At 47.0% G+C, this 24,896-nt stretch overlaps 1 protein-coding gene across 1 annotated transcript in view; it reads left to right on the top strand.

The window, feature by feature from the left end:
• The window catches only part of LOC137413534 (uncharacterized), a 108,698-nt gene that overhangs the window by 23,556 nt on the left and 60,246 nt on the right, over positions 1 to 24,896 (top strand). Inside the window, exons 3-5 of the mRNA XM_078786275.1 lie at positions 13,717 to 13,766; positions 14,024 to 14,158; positions 22,258 to 22,416. Of these exons, the coding sequence (XP_078642401.1) occupies positions 13,717 to 13,766; positions 14,024 to 14,158; positions 22,258 to 22,416 (344 nt within the window). The remainder of the gene's footprint in view (positions 1 to 13,716; positions 13,767 to 14,023; positions 14,159 to 22,257; positions 22,417 to 24,896) is intronic.

Below are 24,896 nucleotides of genomic sequence, written 5' to 3'. Positions count from 1 at the left end.
CAAACAAAATATACAAAAAGAGGGAGCGGAAGACAAGATGGGGAGAGAAGGGGAAGCACACAACCACAACATTTGAGAGCAGGGAGAAGTGTGGGAGGGAGAGGGCTTGGGGGGAGGAGGCGTGGGAATGGGGGGGGGGGGGGGGGTGGGGAGGTATAAAACACAAGGGGACCGAAATTAGCGGGGGTAGAAAAGATCAAGGTTTTGGATGGGGGAGGTTAAGAGATGATGGTAAACAGCTGTTTTAAAGACCTGGAAGGTGGAGTGGGATTGAAGAGAGTGAGGGAGTTTGTTCCAGAGGCGGGAGAAAAGAGGAATGAAGGAGTGAAGGTGAGCAGAAAGTCTTGATTTTGGCAGTTTAACCATAAGAGGGTTGCAGGCAGATCTTGTGCGACATGTAGGAATATTTGGGGGACAGAGCCCAGAGAGAGCTGGGGGGGGGGGGGGGGCAAGGCCAGAGAGGAGTCGGTAGAAGACGGATGTTTTTTTGGGGTGTTTTGATCTTTGGGGTGTTTTGGGTCTTCGGTGCCTTTTGGATCCTCTGGGCCTTTAAGGGTATGTTGGGTCTTTGGGGTGTTTTGGGTATTGAGGATGTTTTGGTTCATTTGAGTATTTAAGTGTCGTTGGTGTATTTTGGGTCTACAGGGTCTTTTAGTCTTTTGGGTGTTTTGAGTCTTTGGGGTATTTTGGGTCCTTTGTGTCTTTAAGGGTATTTTGGGTATTCAGGGTCTTTAAGGGTCTCTTGGGTCTTCATGGTATTTTGGGTCTTTGCAGTATTTAAGGGTATTTTGGGTGTTCAGGGGTCTTGGTGGTCTGAAGGGTGTTGGGGGACTTAAAGGATCGTCAAAGGTCTGAGGGATCTCAGCAGTCTAAATGGTTAAAAGGTAGATTCCAACAGTACGTAATTAAGAGTTCACGGACTGTGTTTTGGGTGTTAATTTTATTTGAAGACATTTAACCTCTCCCACCACCTGCCCCCCCCCCCCCTTGCCCATGCCTCTTTCCCCCAAGCCCTCTCCCTCCCACAGATCTCCCGATGCCCTGTTATTTACTGTTGTACTTGTGTGCTTCCCTCTCTCTCCTCATCTTGTCTACTGCTCCCTTTATTATATTGTCATGTGATTCCCCTTGGTGAAGACCATGAAATCACGAATAGCAATCGAGTGTTAATGGGGGCGTTCAATTCAATAGTGGATTTCACTATACGAGGGCATGCCCGTACTATATATATATCTAAAATTATATCCCCCCCCCCCTCTATTTACATGAAATGGTTTGGTCCATTCGCAAAGCCAAAGCGAACGGCTTGCGAGTACGGTGACAATCCCCCCCCCCCTCTATTTACATGAAATGGTTTGGTCCAAAGCGAACGGCTTGCGAGTACGGTGACAATCCCCCCCCCCCCCCCCCTCTATTTACATGAAATGGTTTGGTCCAAAGCGAACGGCTTGCGAGTACGGTGACAATCCCCCCCCCTCTATTTACATGAAATGGTTTGGTCCAAAGCGAACGGCTTGCGGAGTTTGGTAAAGAAATCGCCATAGCGTGCACAAACGCGCAGGAAAGCGAAAGAATCGCAAATTAGTTTTAATTAGTTTTAAAACATAGTTTAACGCCAACATAGCGGCAACATAGTTTGCCAACGTGAAATAAATGAATACGCTCTCAAATGTGCCGTCCGAGGCAGAGTCTGTTCAGCACGTTCGGCACACGTGATAGCTCGCTGCTCTCTGATTGGTTGAATCGTTTTTTGGACATAGCTTGGTAACTACTTGTCCGATTAATATGAAACCTTGAAAAGGCACATCCTCGGGTCCCCAGCAATATACCTGGCAAGTTTAAAGTATATCGGACCCGTGGTTGTCGAGAAACAGCGGTCACAGACAAACAAACACACAGAGATTACTGGAATTATAGATAGATAAGCGCGGGTGGAAGAAAGAGGAGGAAGAAGCTGAAGAGATTACCTGTGCGATCCCGCCGAGCAGTCTTCAAACCTGCAAAAATTAACTCACACGAAAACCCGGTTTAGAATGTACAGGGAAAAGTAATTTAAGGATTTATTTACGGAACCCGATAACAAGGAAAACGTGACGGTAACTAAAACCCCATAATGAGCGCTCCAACACACAGAACCAGACACAGACATTTCACCCAGGCCAACAGGCACGGTCTGCAAGCAGCCATGAATCATCTGGACTGGTCTCCCATCTCTAATGCCTCTGACATCAATTCTTCCTGGGAATTCTTCCAAAGCAAACTGCTCTCTCTCATGCACAGATTTATCCCATCTCGTCTTCAGTTGTCTTACCCTTCCTCCCATTCATGGTACACTGAAGCTTGTGCTGAGGCAGTTGCCCTGAAACAAGTGGCAGTTGCCCTCCCTCCCCTCCCTTACCTCAAACGGCTACACAGCTGACTCTGCACGTGAAAAGCTGAATGCCTCAACTCTGCGTTTGCCTCAAAATCTTGTGTCCCAAACCCGTCTCTCTCTGTACCCACCATAAACGGTGAGGCAGTTGTCCTGAAACAATTTGCCTTTTGCCTCTTGGAAGGCAAATCCAAATGAAGGCAATCTCAGTTCCTTCCACCAAGCTCGGAACAAGTGTGTGTCTACCCTCAGGAGTGCCAGGAAGCACGATCTCTCCACACTCAAGAATGAACTATCAAACCTGTCTCCTTCCTCCAAATCTTGGTGGCGTCTGGTCAAATCTGTTTTTGGTGTTTGTTACCCCCTCCATCCCCTACCTTACCTCAAATGGCTACACATTTGACACCACACGTGACAAAGCCGAATGCCTAAACTCTGTGTTTGCCTCAAAATATTGCGTCCCAAACGCATCTCTCTCAGTTCCCACCTTACCCAGTTGAACCCAACTGCTCCTGGACTCTGTGTCCTTCTCTCCTGACAAGGTGGAGAAGTTTTTGTCAAACCTCGACTCTGATTCTGCAACTGGACCAGACGGCATCAGCCCACGGGTCCTAAAATCCTGCTCTGCCGCACTATCTCACCATATCTCTGTTCTTTTCACCCTCTCTTTTGCTCAAGGTCAGCTGCCAGCATCTTGGAAATCAGCAAACTTTACCGCTATACATAAAAAGGTGCAAAAACAGATCCTCGCAACTACAGATAAATCAGCTTGCTCCCAATTATCAGCAAAGTCATGGAATCCGTCATTGCTTCGGATATCAAATCCTTCCTCTTCTCCAATGGCTTGATCTCTGATCATCAATTTGGATTCAGACCAGGTCATTCTACTCTGGACATGTTGCTTCTGCTGTCTCAACAATGGATGGAGGTCCTCAATGCCAAACAGGAAATCAGAGCTGTCTCCCTTGACATATCACGTGCCTTCGATACGGTCTGGCACCCAGCTCTGCTCACCAAACTCTCCTCCTATGGTATCCATGGAAATCTCCACGCATGGCTTGCGGACTTCCTCTCTGGTTGTCGTCAGCGTGTGGCCCTGAATGGATTTCTCTCATCTCCCCTCCTGTTCTGGCTGGAGTTCCCCAAGGTTGTGTTCTGGGCCCTGTGCTTTTTCTGGTTCGTTGCTGGCGAGGGTTCATTTATTCACAGCTCTACACGCTCTCCATCGAAATCGAAGTTAAGTAATTGTTCCCATTTGTATTTTCGTTATAACTGTATTTATTTTATGGTGTATGTACGTATATTGTCTGGACGAAGATTTTCGGTGCAAATCTTTCATACCTGTATTGAAAATCGTGTTAATTCGTGTCGTGTCTTGAGGCCTTGTACAGTGTACACTGTACAACCTTGAGGCTTTGTTTTTCTCTCAGCGGTCCGTCGTTTGTGATCCAATAACTTTCGTTCTCTGTTTTCCCAGTCTTTTCACCCCATAGCCTACTTCCTTATGTAAATCTCAACTCAAAAAAAAGAAAAAAAAAGACATTACCTTCTCTGTGCTCATTCGTTTATTCATTCTTATTCGTTCGTTCGTTCTTCGACCACGTGTTTCTCCCCCATTTCCCCAGATAGATTGTCAAATTTCAACTCGTTATTTTATCGTCCATGCGATATTGTTTGATTATAGTTAGTTTTGGTTTGAATTTCCTGTAACTCGTAATTAATTAATCGTGTTCTGCTCCTCGTGTGTGGCCTTGTAGTTGTACCCCCGTCGGTGTTTTGTTAACTTAAGCGTGTTTTGCTTGGCTCTTAGTTTTTTTCCCTTCTACCCCGAACATAATACTCTGTCTAACGTTCTAAATCCCCACCCCCCCCCCCCAAAAAAAAAAAAAAAAAAACATTTATTTTCCTTTCTCCACGTGTACTGTTGTCTCATCCTGTATTTTCTGTCCAGGTGTGCTGTTCGCCCCACCCCCATTATCTCCTTGCCATCCACCGTTTGCCCTGTTCACGTGACTCGTGGTGGTCCCTCTCGGCTCTCCCCCCGTTGGTATTTTGTGCATATAAGATTGTTCACAGTTCTGTTTAAATATTATTTAAATATGTCTAACCTTTCCCCTTCTGTGTTTTATTCAGTGGTATATTACAACACGCTGTTTTTCTTCCTATTTAAAAGGCTTTTCTCAATTTCCTCTCCAACTCATTCCACTTCAAAAAAAAGAAATTCAATATCTTATACGTCTCCCTCACTACATGGTCTAAATTCACATTCATTCCATCCCTCCTCCTTCGTTCTGAATCGGATTGCTAACTTGAAAATCACAACAAACCCAATTTGTTATCAATGTTCGTCTTTCATTAATCATCCACTTTCTAAACTCCCCTCTTGCCCCTCCCATCCAAATCCCCCCCCTTGCACCTACACTCCTAAACTCCCCCCTTGCCCCTCCACTCTTAAACTCCCCCCTTGCCCCTCCACTCCTGAACTCCCCCCTTGCCCTTCCCATCCTAAACTCCCCCCTTGCCCCTCCCCTCCAAATCCCCCCTTGCCCCTCCCCTCCTAAACTCCCCCCTTGCCCCTCCCCTCCAAATCCCCCCCCTTGCCCCGACACTCCTAAACTCCCCCCTTGCCCCTCCACTTCTAAACTTCCCTCTTGCCCCTTCACTCCAAAACTCCCCCCTTGCCCCTCCCCTCCTAAACTCCCCCCTCACTCCTCCCCTTCAAAACTCCCCCCCAACCCCTCCCATTCAATTCTCCACCCATACCATTCCTCTCCAATTCTCCCTCCTCCCCCCTCCTCCTCCAAGCTGCCTCCTCCCCACTTCGTCTCCCTTCGATCTCATACCTCCACCCCCCCAAACCTCCTACTTTCCTCTGCCCCCCCTCAAACAGCCCCTCACTGTGCCTCATCCCTTCACCATCAAACCTTTCATCCTCCTCATCCTTCCCTTTCTTGGAACTCTTCTGCAATATCTGACACACTATCAACTGCTCTCCCTACCTCCCCCTCTCATCCTTCATCTTACCCTACTCCTCCCCTCCCCTGTCCTGTACCCGATGCTCCCCCTCTCTCTTCATTAACGGTATGGACCTCAAACATCCGGGGCCTTCGCTCAAACCTGACTGATCTCTCCATACAGGTTGCTTCTGACAATCCAGACTTGATCTGCTTAACAGAGACTTTCCTCCTTCAAGATGTCTCTGATTCCTTAATATCTCTTCCTGGTTACTCCCTCCTCCGGTATGATAGACCTGAGCCTCGGCCTGGTGATGGGGTGGCTATCTTTATCAAAAATTCTCTTCCTCACTCTCCTTGCACTGCCCTCTTTCCTCCTCACCCCCAGGAGTACCTCTGGCTACGGCTTCCTCTCCGCTCCCACCTTTTGTTCATATGTGTTCTGTGTTCTGTACCGTCCCCCGTCTGTACCGTCCCCCGTCTGTACTGTACCGTCCCCCAAACAGTGATGACTCCATCTACATTTCACTGTCTGACAACATGGACCAACTTCTATCCACTCATCCCAACTCTCTCTTCCTCATATGTGGTGACTTCAACTGTCATCATGCCACCTGGTTGGGTGTGGGTTCCTCTCTCACCAGTCATGGCACCTCAGCAAAGGACTTCTGTGACTCACTGGGATTGACACAATCTGTCAATTTCCCAACCCGGATCTCAGCCAATGGAGTATCTTCTCTTCTAGACTTGGTTATGACAAACTTCCCTGCTAATGTCTGCTGCTCTTCTTCTGCTTCAATCGGTTCTTCTGATCATGTGCTTGTCAAAGTGGACATCTCTCTGGCCATTCTCAGAGAGCCTCCTCAGCGTCGACGAGTCTGGCATTTCACTCAGGCCGACTGGGACGGTCTTCAAGCAGCCATCAATGGTCTGGATTGGTCTCCCATCTCCACTGCCTCTGACATCAATTCTTCCTGGGAATTCTTCCAAAGCAAACTGATCTCTCTCATGCACAGATTTATCCCATCTCGCTTTCAGTTGTCTTACCCTTCCTCCCGTCCATGGTACACTGAATCTTGTGGTGAGGCAGTTGCCCTGAAACAACTTGCCTTTGCCTCTTGGAAGGCTAATCCAACTGAAGGCAATCTCAGTTACTTCCACCAAGCTCGGAACAAGTGTGTGTCTACACTCAGGAGTGCCAGGAAGCACTATCTCTCCTCACTCAAGAATGAACTCTCAAACCTGTCTCCTTCCTCCAAATCCTGGTGGCGTCTGGTCAAATCCGTTTCTGATGTTTGTTCCCCCTCCATCCCCTCCCTTACCTCAAATGGCCACACAGTTGACATCGCACGTGACAAAGCCGAATGCCTCAACTCTGTGTTTGCCTCAAAATCCTTAGTCCCAAACCCATCTCTCTCTGTTCCCACCTTTCCCAGTCGAAGCCAACTGCTCCTGGACTCTGTGTCCTTCTCTCCTGACAAGGTCGAGGAGTTTTTGTCAAACCTCGACTCTGATTCTGCAACTGGACCAGACGGCATCAGCCCACGGGTCCTAAAATCCTGCTCTGCCGCTCTATCTCACCCTCTCTCTGTTCTTTTCTCCCTATCTTTTGCTCAAGGTCATCTGCCAGCATCCTGGAAATCAGCTAACATTACTGCTTTACACAAAAAAGGTGCAAAAACAGATCCTTGCAACTACAGACCAATCAGCCTGCTCCCAATTATCAGCAAAGTCATGGAATCCATCATTGCTTTGGATATGAAATCATTCCTCTTCTCCAATGGCTTGATCTCTGATCATCAATTTGGTTTCAGACCAGGTCACTCTACTCTGGACATGCTGCTTCTGCTGTCTCAACAATGGATGGAGGTCCTCAATGCCAAACAGGAAATCAGTGCTGTCTCCCTTGACATATCACGTGCCTTCGATACGGTCTGGCACCCAGCTCTGCTCACCAAACTCTCCTCCTATGGTATCCATGGAAATCTCCATGCATGGCTTGCGGACTTCCTCTCTGGTCGTAGTCAACGTGTGGCCCTGAATGGATTTCTCTCATCTCCCCTTCCTGTTCAGGCTGGAGTTCCCCAAGGCAGTGTGCTGGGCCCTGTGCTTTTTTCTGGTCTTTATCAATGATCTCTCCGACTCTCTGGAAAATCCTCTCTATCTCTTTGCTAATGACTCCACTCTCTGCCGCTCCATTCCTCTTCCCTCAGATCGGCAGTCTGCAGCCTCCTCACTCTCTGAAGACCTGGACAAAATCACAGACTGGTCAAACAAGTGGAACATGTCTTTCAATCCTGACAAATCTCACTCTCTTACTATGTCTCTCCGAAAAGATCGACTGGACAACCCTCCCATCTACTTTCTCAACAATCCTCTCCAAGAAGTTCTGTCGCTCAAGCTTTTGGGTCTCACTATCTGCCATGATCTTTCTTGGGAAAACCACATTTCCAAGCTGGCCTCCAAAGTCAGTCGCCGACTGGGCATCCTCCGTCGTGCGAAGTCCTTCCTCGGCACACCTGAGCTCCTCACCACATACAAGGCTTTCATCCACAGCTCAATGGAATACTGTTCTCCCCTATGGGCTGGTGCACCTGCCTCACACCTGGCTCGGCTTCACGCTGTTGAATCCAAAGCTTTCAAAATCATTGGAATCTCCCGCGATGAAGCTATCTCTGAGGGCCTTTCACTCACTCACCGCAGGCAGGTAGGTGGTCTTTCTGTCTTCTACCGACTCCTCTCCGGCCTTGCTCCCCCAGCTCTCTCTGTGCTCTGTCCCCCAAATATTCCTACAGGTCGCACAAGATCTGCCAACAACCCTCTGATGGTTAAACTGCCGAAATCTCGGCTCTCTGCTCACCTTCACTCTTTCATTCCTCTTTTCTCCCGCCTCTGGAACAAACTCCCACACTCCCTTCAATCCCACTCCTCCCTCCAGGTCTTTAAAACAGCTGTTCACCACCATCTCTTATCTTCCCCCATCCAAAACCTTGATCTTTTCTACCCCCACTAATTCACCCCAGATCCACCTTGTTTGAAATTCCAACTTCTTTCCTGGAAGTCCTGGCAGTGTCCATATGTTTATACCTCTCCCACCCCCCCCCCCCCCCCTTCACATGCCTCCCCCCAAAGCCCTCTCCCTCCCACAGATCTCTCGACGTCTCCATGTCTCTCGGTCCCTGCTCTCAAATGTTGTGTTTGTGTCCTTCCCCCTCTCTCCCCATCTTGTATACCGCTCCCGATGTTATTTGTTTTATGTGTCTGTTTGTCTTTCTGTGTGATTAATGTTCGCTCTTTCATGAGCCTCGATCTTGTGTACAAAAATTAAAAAAATAAAAACTCTCCGACTCTGAAAAATCCTCTCTTTCTCTTTGCTGATGACTCCACTCTCTGCCGCTCCATTCCTCATCCCTCAGATCAGCAGTCTGCAGCCTCCTCACTCTCTGCAGACATGGACAAAATCACAGACTGGTCAAACAAGTGGAACATGTCTTTCAATCCTGACAAATCTCACACTCTTACTATGTCTCTCTGAAAAGACCGACTGGAATACCCTCCCATCTACTTTCTCAACAATCCTCCAAGAAGTTCTGTTGCTCAAGCTTTCGGGTCTCACTATCTGCCATGATCTTTCTTGGGAAAACTACATTTCCAAGCTGGCCTCCAAAGCCAGTCGCCGACTGGGCATCCTCCGTCGTGCGAAGTCCTTCCTTGGCACACCAGAGCTCCTCACCACCTACAAGGCTTTCAACCGCAGCTCAAAGGAATACTGTTCCCCCCTCTGGGCCGCTGCTCCTGCCTCACACCTAGCTCGGCTTCACGCTGTTGAAACCAAAGCTTTCAGAATCATTGGAATCTCCTGCGATGAAGCTAACTCCGAGGGCCTTTCAATCACTCACTCACTGCAGGCAGGTTGGTGGTCTTTCTGTCTTCCACCGACTCCTCTCCGGCCTTGCTCCCCCAACGCGCTCTGTGCTCTGTCCCCCAAAGATTCCTACAGGTCACACAAGATCTGCCAGCAACCCTCTTATGATTAAACTGCCAAAATCTGGGTTCTCTGCTCACCTTCACTCTTTCATTCCCCTTTTCTCCCGCCTCTGGAACAAACTCCCCCACTCCCTTCAATCCCACTCCTCCCTCCAGGTCTTTAAAACAGCTGTTCACCACCATCTCTTATCCTCCCCCATCCAAAACCTTGATCATTTCTACCCCCGCTAATTCACCCCAGATACACTTTTTTGAAATTCAAACTTCTTTCCTGGAAGTCCTTGCAGTGTCCATATGTTTTCTACCTCTTCCACCTCCCCCCAAGCCCTCTCCCTCCCACAGTTCTCTCGATGCCTCTTCTCTCAAATGTTGGTTTGTGTCCTTCCCCCTCTCTCCCCATCTTGTCTACCGCGCCCCTTATTTTTGTGTTTTATGTGTCGGTTTGACTTTTTGTGTGATTGTTAGCTCTTTCACGAGCCTCGATCTTATATACATTAAAATAAATAAAAAATAAGATAAAGGGATGGCAGAACGGGACTGAAAATAAAGCAGTGTGATTTTTATGTGGGCTTAGCTCAATCGGATGGCGTCGCCGCGATGGTCAGGCCCCGAGCGCATGGTCCGGACTTGGCGGGAAGTCGCCTCCTCCTGCAGCTTCCCACGCGAGGTGAACGAGCAGGCGCACAGTCGGCTCCCCTGGTGTGTGCGTCCTCAGATGTTTGGCCCAGGAACCGGGATGCACCCAACGTCCGGAATCAAAAAGGAGAGAGATTTGAGGGTGAAGGAAGGCGTGAGGGCAAGAGGTCGAGGTGGAGGAATCCTGAGGGCAGTAGCGAATGAGGTCCGTGCACGAAGGGATCCAAAACGAGAGAGACAAAAATGCCGGCCAGCCGTGGTTTTTACGTCGGGTCCTGGCGTCCTCGATTCCTCTCCTCCAATCCCTGGCAGGCAACACCACAGGCTTAGCTCTCCACCAATGACCGCGTCGCTTCTCCCTCATGCCATCGGTCCGTGGCCAATCAGCGCGTCGCTTCTCCTCGCTCCTCCCTCTACCAATCGGTGGCGTTCGTCCTGCCTCGTGTCTTCCTATTGGTCAACTCCCGCCCAATGGAGTCCTTCTTGGCGTGGCTCTCGGCCTGCCTGTTTCGATGTTGCCATTCGAGCTGGTGATGTAGCTGGCCGCGGTTCCATCGGCAGTGCTCCAAACTGGCTTCCGGTGAGTTTTATTGTAGGGGCGATTTAATGCATTTGAATGCGCAATTCCTGCTTTACGTGTCTAGTGCATTGTCATACGGGACGAAGGGAAGTAAATTACCGAGGTTAGACGAACATGGTCACTTATTCCATAATCCCTACAATTAATTAACACAAGGCAATCCTCGTATGACCACAAATATACAAGCTTAATCCGACATCGGCTAAACAGGTCCCTGATTTATGTACATCGAAGTGGTTCTTTCTACCCACGATCATCGGAGTCCTACTTATGCAGATCTACCTGAATCTATATATCACTCTACACCACTGACATAACAACATGTTTTATGTGTCCGGTTGTTTTTTTGTGACTAATGTTAGCTCTTACACGAGCCTCGATCCTGTGTACAAAAAAAACAAAAAAAAAAAAAAAACGTTTTGGTCACAAATAAACATACAAAGTCAACATATACGTTTGCTCTATTATAATAAGATAGAACACAGGGTCAATCGGCATCGTACAGTGCATAGTCATATTGGCGGCTTCTTCGTCAGCACCTTCTCTCTTTCCACACCCTCTTCCCAGTGGTGCGCTTGATGGCTTCTATTACATACACTGCCCTGTAGAACTGGTCCAAGTACTGCAAACCTGGAGGTTCTTGGAAGAATTATGATGACGATTTGTGTTCGACATTGCTCAAGAATATAATTCAATTTAAATAAAGGTTTAAATACATTTAAATGCATATAAATAAATTAATTATAGGTTGTACTGCTGTTTTACCCAGTGTCTATTACATCACCATATCTAACACATTATATTAGTTCATAGTGCCTGTTGTTTGTGTCTTTCATAACATCCTTAAAACAGTAAGTTTCCTGTTTGGAATGATTTTCAATTTTATTTGACCACCAGACAGACAGAGTAAAGTATTAATCTCGCTCCTCTGTGCATGCGAAATGGAGACAAATTCAGAGCCAAGGTACGGTAACGACAGACTTGTCTTCCTGTTCATGTTCCGATTCGTGTTCAAAATATAAAGTTCAATTTTAAAAAGTTGTTCCTCGAACACAAACTGACGATCATAAACTGATAAGACAGACAGACAGACAGATGGACTTGAACCAGTTGCTTATGCCCGTTTTTGCTTCGTAATAATTTATACTATAAGAGAGCCGTTTGAGTGTCTATCTGTCTGTCTGTCTGTCTGTGGTGTGTCGCCATTTTTCTCAGAGATGGCTCAACAGATCAACGCTAAACTTTCAGAGGTTAATCAGTGAGTGCCAGTGAGTGTTTTAGGAAAAAATAAATCCGAAAATTGAGAAAAAAAACGTTGGATCTTTTTGGATTTTAAAAATCATTCTATAGTGCCTAAGCATTTGTAGGTATGTGAAAACTAATATTAAATGATCCTCAACTCCCTTCCTTTGTGGGTGTAGAGAGGTATTTTAGGCCACCACAAAAAAAGGAAAAAAATGTTGATTTCTTCAAAATGCCAACAGGATTCGAAAAGGACCGGACAATGCCGGGTACCCCTGCGAGTACCATAATAGAATGGAACAACTGCATCTATTTCCAGGCAATAATGCCACCTTTTATACCGTTTATCAATGTTTTTGGTGTTCCTGTTCGAGCATAATAAAGTAAATTGCATTTGTGTTGGTTGTGCCCAGGGTCAGTTCATGGGTTAGTGGGAGACGACTTAGGATTTTCGCATGATCTCCACCAATTTTTGTGTAGGTGTTGGTAATATCCAGCATTAGTTCATGGGAAAAAACCACCACCCCCTTGTGAGGAGGGGAGGGGAAAGGTGACGTACAATTTCAGCCTGTACAGGTGCCACAGTGCGGGTGCTTTACTGACCCCTACTGCAAACAGGAGGGATTATTAGCTACAACACAAAATGTATTTGCCTCACTTCGCCCACTGTCCAAGCACCAGAACCCCTCCCAGCCTCCTACCGACAATGAGCCAGATGAAACAACAATTAATTTCTGAGACTTTGGCTGCAAGTTTCCCATCCGTACTATGCATAACAGTGTCACTCATTTGTGCGATGGATGCCACACTGCACGGAACATGCGCCTCATTTAGGAGACTAAAACCATAGTTAAGCAATTCACAGCACCACCACCTAATATTTATTTTAACCCAAATGTAATTTTATAATTTTCCAATACAAGGCCTTGCCTGTGTCTGTTGTGAAAGGGTTCTGGTGCTTATTCTGCTGAATTCTGAAAGGGTTAATCTGCTAGATGGTCATTATTAAGAACACAACGCATCTATCATCCGTGGCCTTCAATATTAAATTCTCCTGCTTCCTGACATTCAAAGTCCTTTGTGCTCTCAACAAGGCAGTCATGACCAAACCAAATGTCATTTGAGCTTTTCCATGAACCTTGACACCGGCAAACGATGGAGAAAATGGCATCTTGTTTTTAATCCATCACTTGAATAATCAACATGCAAAAGTGTTTGGTGTGCAAGAAAGATCATTTGTTTTTTAGGCCTTATTGGGCATGCACCTCCATGAAGATAACCTGGTCATTCATCCGTTTCCTGAAATTTATTGACTGTTCAAAATTCGCCAAACCACTGAGAGATAGTCTTTTTTTGAAAATACAAATGGATGTCTTAAAACTTTACAAATCCATTCGAAATATGGATTTCACTCTGGTGAGCGAAATTGGTGATATCGGTGAATCCGTCGGAAAATCGGTGAGTCGGTATCGGTGAGGGTGAACATCCTTACTTTATCATAGTTTGTAAGAGTAAAAACCTCTCCACAACCTTTTGCAACAGGCCTTACAATATCAGTGGCCACAACACTCTTCAACAAACACCTCAACTTCAACTTTCATGACACTCGAAAATGTCGAACCTGGGTGGGGTATGCAATGTAATCACAGGTCCAAAATGTTGTGGGTGATCTGATGCTTCATATTCAGGGTGATTCATCAATGTGATGTTAAAACTGGATGCCCCCTCTACTATCATTAGCTGTTGGACGGTAAATATCCCACAGAGTCTTTCACGAAGAGGAGGTGGGTTTCGCGACCACGGCCTGAACAAATTGAAAGGGGCACTGCATCAGCTGCACAGCTACGCTTCAGTGAATGATGCAACAAGCAGCGCGAATTGAGAATCGAATGCCAGTCCAATATAATTCATCAACAGTATTGTTGTTCTTGAAACTTGTTTTACAGGAATGTTGAAAAGGATGAGTTTTACGCATTTGTTGAAGCGATTGAAAAAGGTAATTATCAGGAATTTTTCAAATATTTATCGAATTAAACAATACATTCTTACACGGTATGATGAAGATACGAGAAAAGTTTAAATTTCCATCATCGTAACAATCGCCATAACTTGTAAACTTAATCACATTGAACGAACTTTTGCTTACCGACACTGAGGTTTCATATCTCGACTAGATAAGCTTCTGCATCAGCAAAACTTTCAAACTATGAGAAACATGGCAAGGCACAAGCTTTACCACTGCTGCTTGTGCAGGACAACTGGAACACCTGAAGATGCTGCTCAATTCCAGGGGCTACCTGCCAGGAGGGCCGGATGTGGCTGGCTGGAACCTGGTGCACAGGGCCGCAGCTGGTCCTAACCTACAGATCCTGCATTCCGTGCTTCAAGGTCAGTGCTTTATCGGGATTGGTAGTTGTGAAAGCCTTAAGTTCCTGACCACAAATTCGAAAACTCCATGTTGAATTAGTAAATGTGCCTTCATTGGAAATATTACTGACTGGCATTGCCATGAAGAGAATCGGTAACGGTATTGGTGGGTGATACCGATGGTAAAACCCATGCAAGGGTAGATTTGGGATATTCAGAAAAATAGGAAGTATGGAGTCAAGCAAGAAAAAACAAATGTAATTCCAAGGTGTAGTCATGTTCATAAAGGAAGAACAATTACGTGCCACGACATTTAATACACTGTATGCGAAAGCACTTGTGCATTTAGAATGCCAAAATATAATGATAATGGTTCTAAATATTTAAATGATAATTTAATATTCTAATAATAATCTAATATAATAATATAATAATAATATAATAATAATATAATAATAAATATTATAATAATAATCTCATGACAAGCGTTACGCCGAGGTCCCCCGTCGGTGAAGTGATGTGAGTTGACAAAGTGGCAGACGCAAGGCGGCCATCTTGGATTTTGACGTGGCGACCCAATTTTCAATAGCGTTCTCCCTTATGTGTAGATACACCCACACACCAGATTAGAAGTTAGTAGTTCGTTTATGTTTCAAGATATTCCGCTCACAATGTTCAGACAAACATGGCGGTGGCCATCTTGGATTTTGACGTGGCGACCCAATTTTCAATAGCTTTCTTCCTGATGCCTAGATACACCCACACACCAGATTAGAAGTTGGCAGTTCGTTTCTTTTTCAAGATATTTCGCTCACAAGGTTCACACATTTACTTTTCAAGATATGGTGACAGCCATCTTGGATTTTGACGTGGCGACCTCATTTTCAATAGGGTTCTTCCATATGCCTAGTTGCACCCACACACCAAATTAGAATTCGGTCCTTCACTTACACACGCACACACGTCCGCACGCACGCACACACGCACGCAAGGACGGACGGACGGACGCACGCACGGACGGAGGGGAAAACCATAGTCCCCCTTTCGCTCCGTGGTGCGACGGGGGACAATAATAATAATCTAATGATAATTCACAAGTTCTAAATCTGAGATATGGGGAAAAATTAAATGAGTTGACCCCAAATATATCACATGGCGTCATGTCATCCCACAATGATTAGAAGTCGGATTCATTATGGGCATAAATTGATACCTTGTACTGTACGCGTTACCAAGTCAACCTCTGTCAGATTTTATGAGCATGGGTTGTAGCATTTTGGAGCAAGAGAGTTTATCATCAAATCCAACAACCTGTTCCATTGGCTCTAATGGTGGGTTTTGAAGTTTCCAATTCCAGGATGACCTATTTTTCTTCTTACATACAGTGCCTTCCGAAAGTATTCACCCTTGACCTTTTCACATTTTGTTGTGTTGCAGCCTGAATTTAAAATAGATTACATTGAGATTTTTGTCATTGACATACACGTAATGTCAAAGTAGAATTTCTTTTTTTAGAATTCTTTACAAAATAATTACAAATGAAACACAAAAATATATTTTACGAAAGTATTCACCCCCCTGAGTCAATACTTCGTAGAAGCACCTTTGGGAGTGATTACAGCTTCGAGTCTTCTTGGGTATGTCTGTATCAGCTTTGCACATCTGGATTGGGGGGAGTTTCTCCCATTCTTCCCTGCACATTTGCTCAAGCTCTATCAAGTGGGATGGGGAGCTTCGGTGAACAGCAATCTTCAAGTTGTTCTTCAGATTCTCAATGGGATTCAAGTCTGCGCTTTGGCTAGACCACTCAAGGACTTTCACATTCTTTTTCTGAAGTCATTCCATTGTTGCTTTGGATCTATACTTGGTAATATTGTCCTGTGGGAAAGTAAATCTTTGCTGCAGTCTAAGGTCTTTTGCACTCTGAAGAAGGTTCTTCTCAAGGATTTACCTGTATTTGGCTCCATTCATTGTTCCCTCTGTCCTTACAAGTCTCCCATTCTCTGCTGCTGAAAAGCATCTGCATAGCATGATGCTGCCACCACCATGCTTCACTGTTGGGATGGTGTTTGATGGGTGATGAGCTGTGCTCGGTTTCTGCTAGATGTGGCACTTTGATTTCAGGCCAAATCGTTCAATTTTCATCTCATCAGACCACCTAATCTTTTGCCTCATGCTCTCAGTCTTTCACATGCCTTTTTGCAAACTCCAGGCATGCTGCCATGTGCCTTTTTCTCAGGAGCAACTTCCGTCTCACCTCTCTCCCATAAAGCCTAGATTTGCTAGGTGCTGCAGAGACTGTTGTCCTTCTGGAAGATTGTCCCATCTCAGCCAAGGAACTCTGTAGTTCTGTCAGAATGGCCATTGCGTTTTTGGTCACCTCCCTGACCAAGGTCATTTTTGCCCAGTTGCGCAGTTTGGTCAGACGGCCAGATCTAGGAAGAGTCTGGGTTGTTTCATATTCTTTCCATTTCCTAATGAGGGAGCTCACTGTGTTATTGGGAACTTTCAACATTCTATAAATTATTTTATCCCCTTCTCCAGATCTATACCTTCTCACAATTCTATCTCGGAGTTCTACGGATAGTTCCTTGGACCTCGTGGTAGAGTTTCTGTTCTAACAGCGAGGTTACGTTTTTTCGCAGCTGTCCATGCTCTCCACGCTATCGAAGTTAAGTAATTGTTCACCATTCGTATTTTCGTCAAAACTGTATTTATTTTATGGTGTGTGTACCTACAGTGGGTCCCTAGGAAAATTCTCGGTGTAAATCTTTCATACCTGTATAGAAAATCGTGTTAATTCGTGTCGTGTCTTTTGAGGCCTTGTACCGTGTCCTACCTTGAGGCTTTGTTTTTCTCTCAGCGGTCCGTCGATTGTGCTCCAATAACTTTCGTTCTCTGTTTTTCCCAGTCTTTTCACCCCATAGCTGACTTCCTTGTTTAAAATCTCAACTCAAATAAAACCAAAAAAAACCCCAAAAAACATTTCCTTCTCTGTTCTTATTCGTTGTTCTTATTCGTTTATTCGTTGTTCTTATTCGTTCATTCGTTCTTCGACCACGTGTTTCTCCCCCATTTCCCCAGACAGTTTTCACTGTTAAACTTTAAAATGTTTAAACTTTCACCTGAAGTACTGTATTCTATCGTATATTACAACACCTTTTTCTTCTTCTTCTTTAAAAGGTTGCTTTCGACTTGCTCACCAAATCTATTCATCCCAAAAAAAAATTCCATCTCTTACAGTGCCTCTTTCATACATTCCCTAAACTCACCTGCACTCCACCCCCACCCCCCCCCCCCCCAACCCCCTCCAGCGTCCTTAAACGTATTTTTAACTCGAAGGTCACAAGAAACTCATTTTGCAATAAATGTTCGTTTCCCATTAATCGTACACTTTCCAAAATCCAATCTCACCCCTCCCCTCCAAATCTTCCCCATCAACCCCTCCCCTCCAAAACTTCCCCATCACCCCTCCCCTCCAAATCTTTCCCATCACCCATCCCTTTCAAATCTTCCCCCTTGCCCCTCCCCTCCAAATCCTCCCCATCACCCATCCCTTTCAAATCTCCCCCCTTGCCCCTTCCCTCCTAAACTCCCCCCACACCCCTCCCCTCCAAGACTCCCCTACGCCCATCCCCTCCGAGACTCCCCCCTCACCCCTCCCCTCCAAATCTCCCCCATCTCCCATCCCTTTCAAATCCCTCCCCTTGTCCCTTCCCTCCTAAACTCCCCCATAACCCCTCCCCTCATAAACTCCCCCCTCGCCCCTCCCCTTCAAATCTCCCCACCCTCATTTCTTCTCCATTTCCCCCCTCTCACCCCTCCTCCTCAAAGCATCCTCCCCACTTCTTCCCCCTTCTAACTCTCACCTCCATCTCCCCCAACCTCCTGCCCCGCTCTTCCCCCTCCTCAAATAACACCTCATTGTGCCTCACCCAATCACCATCAAACCTTTTGTCCGCCCCATCCTTCCCTTTCTCCGAGCTATTCTGAAATCTCTGACACACCTTCAACAGCTCTCCCTACCTCTTCCACCTCTTCCACATCTTACCCTACCCCTCTTCCCCCCTGTTCTGTATCCGATGCTTCCCCTTCCTCTTCATTAAAGGTATGGACCTCAAACATCCAGGGCCTTCATTCAAACTTAACTGATCTCTCCATACAGGTTGCTTCTGACAAAACAGACGTGATCTGCTTAACAGAAACTTTCCTCCTTCATGATGTCTCTGATTCCTTAGTATCTCTCCAGGGTTACTCAGTCCTCCGGTATGATAGACCTGAGCCTCGTCCTGGAGGTGGAGTTGCTATCTTTATCAAAAACTCTCTTCCTCACTCGCCCTGCACTGCGCTCTCTCCACCTCACCCCCAGGAATACCTCTGGCTACGGCTTCCCCTTCGCTCCCACCTCTTGTTCATATGTGTGTTGTACCATCCACCAAACAGTGATGACTCCATCTACATCTCGCTGTCTGATAATATGGACCAACTTCTATCTACTCATCCCAACTCTCTTCCTCATATGTGGTGATTTAAATTGTCACCATGCCAGTTGGCTGGGTGTGGGAACCTCTCTCACCAGCCATGGCTCCTCAGCAAAGGACTTCTGTGACTCACTGGGACTGACTCAATCTGTCAATTTCCCAACCCGGATCTCAGTCAACGGAGCATCTTCTCTTCTGGACTTGGTTCTGACTAACTTCCCTGAAAATGTCTGCTGCTCTTCTTCTGCTCCAATGGGCTCATCTGATCATGTGCTTGTTAAAGTGGACATCTCTTTGACCATTCTCAGGGAGCTTCCTCAGCGTCGACGAGTCTGGCATTTCACTCAGGCCAACTGGCACGGTCTTCAAGCAGCCATCAATCATCTGGACCGGTCTCCCATCTCTACCACCTCTGACATCAGCTCATCTTGGGGATTCTTCCAAAGTAAATTGCTCTCTCTCATGCACAGATTTATCCCATCTCGTCTTCAGTTGTCATACCCTTCCTCTCGTCCATGGTACATGGAATCTTGTGGTGAGGCTGTTGCCCAGAAACAACTTGCCTTCGTCTCCTGGAAAGCAAATCCAACAGAAGGAAATCTCATTTCCTTTCACAAAGCCCAAAACAAGTGTGTGTCCACCCTCAGGAGAGCCAGGAAACAATACCTCTCCGTTCTCAAGACCGAACTCTTATCTGTCTCCCTCTTCCAAATCCTGGTGGTGTCTGGTCAAATCTGTTTCTGGTGTTTGTTCCCCCTCCATCCCCTCCCTTACCTCAAACGGCTACACAGCTGACTCCGCACGTGAAAAAGCTGAATGCCTCAACTCTGTGTTTGCCTCTAAGTCTTGTGTCCCAAACCCATCCCTCTCTGTACCCACCATACCCAGTCATACCCAGCTGCTCCTGGACTCTGTGTCCTTTCCTCCTGACAGGGCGGAAAAGTTTCTGTCAACCCTCGACTCTGATTCTGCAACTGGACCTGACGGCATCAGCCCACGGGTCCTAAAATCGTGTTCTTCCGCTCTTTCACTCCCTCTCTCTGTTCTCTTCACCCTCTCTTTTGCTCAAGGTCATCTGCCATCTGCTTGGAAATCAGCCAACATCACTGCTTTACACATGGAATGTGCAAAAACAGATCCTTGCAACTACAGACCAATCAGCCTTCTCCCAATTATCAGCAAAGCCATGGAATCCATCATTGCTTCGGATATGAAATCTTTCCTCTTCTCCAATGCCTTGATCTCTGATCATCAATTTGGTTTCAGACCAGTTCACTCTACTCTGGACATGCTGCTTCTGCTGTCTCAACAATGGATGGAGGTCCTCAATGGCAAACAGGAAATTAGAGCTGTCTCCCTCGACATATCACATGCCTTCGATATGGTCAGGCACCCCGCTCTGCTCACCAAACCCTCCTCCTTTGGAATCCATGGAAATCTCCACGCATGGCTGGTGGACTTCCTCTCTAGTCGTTGTCAACGTGTGGCCCTGAATGGGTTTCTCTCATCTCCTCTTCCTGTTCAGGCTGGAGTTCCCCAAGGCAGTGTTCTGGGCCCTGTGCTTTTTCTGGTCTTCATCAATGATCTCTCTGACTCTCTTGTAAATCCTCTCTATCTCTTTGCTGAGGACTCCAATCTCTGCCGCTCCATTCCTCATCCCTCAGATCGGCAGTCTGCAGCCTCCTCACTCTCTGCAGACCTGGACAAAATCACAGACTGGGCAAACAAGTGGAACATGTCTTTCAATCCTGACAAATCTCACACTCTTATGATGTCTCTCCGAAAAGACCGACTGGACAACCCTCCCATCCACTTTCTGAATAATCCTCTCCAAGAAGTTCTGTCACTCAAGCTTTTGGGTCTCACTATCTGCCATGATCTTTCCTGGGAAAACCGCATTTCAAATCTGGCCTCCAAAGCCAGTCGCCAACTGGGCATCCTCCATCGTGCGAAGTCCTTCCTTGGCACACCTGAGCTCCTCACCACATTCAAGGCTTTCATTCACAGCTCAATGGAATACTGCTCTCCCCTCTGGGCTGGTGCTCCTGCCTCACACCTCGCTCGTCTTCACGCTGTTGAAACCAAAGCGTTCAGAATCATTGGAATCTCCAGTAATGAAGCTACCTCCGAGGGCCTTTCACTTACTCACCGCAGGCAGGTCTATGGTCTTTCTGTCTTCTACCGACTCCTCTCCGGCCTTGCTCCTCCAGCTCTCTCTGGGCTCTGCCCCCCAAATATTCCTGCAGGTCGCACAAGATCTGCCTGCAACCCTCTTATGGTTAAACTGCCAAAATCAAGACTCTCTGCTCACCTTCACTCCTCTTTTCTCCCGCCTCTGGAACAAACTCCCTTACTCTCTTCAATCCCACTCCTCCTTCCAGGTCTTTAAAACAGCTGTTCACCACCATCTCTTTTCTTCCCCCATCCAAAACCTTGATCTTTTCTACCTCCACTAATTTCACCCCAAATCCACTTTTTTGAAATACCACCTTCTTCCTGGAAGTCCTTGGTGTCCTTGTGTTTATATTTCTCCCACCGCCCCCCCCCCTACCCACGCCGCCTCCCCCCAAGCCCTCTCCCTCCCACACATTGCCGATGTCCCTGCTCTCAAATGTGTTTATGTGCTTCCCCTTCTCTCCTCATCTTGTCTGCCGCTCCCCTTTTTATATACTTTGTTTGTTTGTCTGTTTGATTTGTTTGTGTGATAAATGTTAGCTCTTTCACGAGCCTCGATTCTGTATACAAAAAAAAACAAAAAAAAAACATGCACTGCCAACTGTGGGACCTTATACAGAAAGGTGTTTCTTTCTAAGTCATGTCCACTCAGTTGTCTTCACCACACATTGACTCCAATCAAGTTGTAGAGACATCTAAAGGATGATCTAAGGAAAATGGATGCACCCGAGCTAAATATAGAGTATCATAGCAAAGAGATTGAATACGTTTTGACGGAAGAAATTTCAGCTTTTCATTTTTAATCCTTTGTAAAAAAAATTCTAAAAAAGAAATTCCACTTTGACGTTATGGGGTATTATGTGTAGATCAGTGACAAAAAAAATCTCAATTTACTCCATTTTAAATTAAAGGCTGGAACAACAAAATATGAAAAAGTCAAGGGGTGTGAATACTTTCTGAAGGCACTGTATGCAGTGCATGGCTGCGAGCAGTATCATTGGCTGAGGGTCAACTGTGCCGCTGATGCCACGCCCCCTGTAGGTTCGGAGAGGAATTTATAATTTGGTCAGTGTGCTGGCGATAGATCGCCGACTCTTCACAAAGGACACCGTGGGATCTTCAACGTCCACCAACGAATGCTGGCAGACGGAATGCCTGTTTAACGTACCTTACTTTCCCTCCAGAATGCCTGTATCTGTGATTATGCAGCATTTATGTGGGTGAGTGGGGCGGAGATGGTGATCTATAAGACCTTATACTGACGGGTTCGTACTTTGGTCACAATTGGACCTATAAGAAAGAGGGCCGGGGGAAGGGGAGAGGTACATTACCTTTTGGCATTATTAAATCGCGAATAACTTCAAATAAACGTTTCAGTATTGTGTCATCCCGTTTAATATCATTATCGGGAAAAATATTCCATAAGATGTGGAACGGTGTGCTGATATGTTGGAGTCTGTTCAGCGACCAGCCGCACACACTGGATGGAGAGGACGTTGAAGGGAGAGACGGCACTGTTCCTGGCAGTGCAAGCTGGCAACATGGCGCAAACAGAGGCGTTGCTGCATCTCGACTTCGATCCAAATGGACATGCCAACAATGATGAAACCCCACTGTATGCTGGTAAGAATATAATGTCCATAATTTACGAGGCTAATAATCATTGACTCTAACTTACTCGGCTATAATAAATAATTAAGGAACCATAATGTATTGTCAATGTCAATGTGGAAGGGACTTGTTTTATTAAGCCCCCTTTGATGTTTTAACAAAAGATTGAATGAAAATTTTCCTCCAACAGAAAGCCTTATATATATGTTGGAACCCATCTGTGGATCGGTCCCATCGGCCGATGGGTCTGACCCATCTGTGGATGCACGAGAAATGACAATACAGACCCATCGGCCGATGGGTCTGCGCCATCTGCGGATGTGTTGTTCACCTTGAAGGAATGTGTATGCATCAATGGTGGATGAGTATGTTTATTTGAACCTAAAAATATTATCTTATTTTTATCTTATCGACAAACGGTTATCGACAAACCACATGTCACGGACTGCTTTATAAACATTTATGACATCAATTGCTTATTTTTAGGTTCAAATAAACATACTCATCCACCATTGATGCATACACATTCCTTCAAGGTGAACAACACATCCGCAGATGGCGCAGACCCATCGGCCGATGGGTCTGCATTGTCATTTCTCGTGCATCCACAGATGGGTCAGACCCATCGGCCGATGGGACCGATCCACAGATGGGTTCCAACATATACTTTATGGCATTTTACCTCCTTCTTCCCCAAAACCTTCTGTGCACCCTGTGCATTACCCTTCCCTTTCCTTACTTTACATCCAACTCCCCCAACCTTACCGGGGACGCCTCTTCGTGGTGGTTGTACCAACCATCACAAGTCGGGGGCCAAATCTTCCCCATTATTCCCTGCTACCAAATCACCGGATTCATCAGGGCAGCACGGCCACGGTCAGAGTGCCGATCGGTCCCCATGGACCGGCCCTTTCCCTCTCGTCTCCCTTTCTTTCTCTCTGTAAGTTTGTCATGGTCTTCATGAAGGTGGGGATACACCATCCTAGATTTGGGGGATCTCTGGGTCGCTCCTGCAAGATCAATCCGCTGTCTACGTGTTGCGGGTTTATTCAAGATAAGTCTGGGGCTACACAACAACAACAACAACAACAACAACAACCCCCCCCCCCCCCAACCTCCTTTCATTTTCTTCCTCCCTTTTAACTTCCAGATCCTTCCTTGTGGTCCCCATCCTACCATTTTTTCCAAACTCAAATTTCACACTTGAGCCCATTCATCCCCCTCTGTTTATTTATGTAATAGGTTGATGGCTCCAAAGTCAATACTCGACTGGCTATATCTGTTTCTTTAAAAATACTGCACAACATATTAAAATGGACCAATCAATGTTCATTCCCAACCTATGTTTAAAATCCACACATTAAGCATGATATACAATTGTTGCTTTATGCAAATTGGAAGAGGAATTTATGGGACCCAAGGGGATTATTTATCGACACTAACTGTGCAGGATTGACTGCCATGAAGCGGACAGGATGGCCTATAAGTAGACACACTCACCGCTGAGCCCTCCAGCCTGGGTTTGAATCTCATCCAGGCTATAAAATGTCATGTTGGTGTTTCGCTGGCAGAGCAATGTCTGCCATCCGTCAGATGGATGTACTAAAACCAGGTGTTGAAGGAGCTGTGGCTCCCACGTCGATCGAAAGAATGGACGCGACAAAAAGCTTGAATTCATCTGAGCTGCTTTATTAGAATCAAACACTCAGGCACTCTGGGAAAAACGTTTTACGGTCGGCAATATATATCTATTCCGCCAGGGGGTTTGCCCAGGCCTGGCGCCAGGGGGCGTGGCCCCGCGGGCCGGCTGCGGCCTGGCAAGCCGAGGGCGAGCCTGCCCGGGCGTCCCGACCGAGGCCTGGCAAGTCGAGCGCGGGCCTGCCCGGGCGTCCTGGACGAGCCCGGCCTGGTGATCGCTCCGCGTCCTTGATAGGTGCAAGGCGATTGTGTAACCCCAGCGGCAGCCGCTACACACGTCCCCCCAGAATCGACTTGCACCGACAGGGTCAACTTGAGGGGGGTCCTGATGACCCGGCCGAAGCGACCCCTGGTGGGTCGTGGGAGGGGGTCCGGTGAGGTGGTGGGCGGTCGAGTGGGGGGCACCGTGGACGGGGGGCGGCCTCGCCGCGGCGGGAGGGCCACCCGTGGTGGGTGGTCGACGTCCACGTGCGCCGGCTTGAGGCGGTCCACTGCAATCCGGTCCGACCTGCCGCCGATGTCGATGACGAACGACTTGTCGTCCCGTCGCAGCACCCGGAAGGGCCCGTCGTACGGCGGCTGGAGTGGCCGCCGATGTGCGTCGTGACGCACAAAAACATACTCCGCGGTGCGGAGTGCTGGGGGGACGTAGGACTGGGGGTCACCGTGGTGGGATGTCGGCACGGGGGCAAACCGTCGGGCGGCCTCCTGGAGGTCCGAGCGCTGGCGAGCTGCGGACCAGGGGCTGGTAGCGTCGGGCACGAATTCGCCCGGGACGCGTAGCACCTGGCCAT

Source organism: Myxine glutinosa, chromosome 11 (assembly GCF_964187855.1).
Source record: "Myxine glutinosa chromosome 11, kmMyxGlut1.1, whole genome shotgun sequence".
Lineage (NCBI taxonomy): Eukaryota > Metazoa > Chordata > Myxini > Myxiniformes > Myxinidae > Myxine > Myxine glutinosa.
This window is presented reverse-complemented; position numbering and strand designations above follow the sequence as displayed.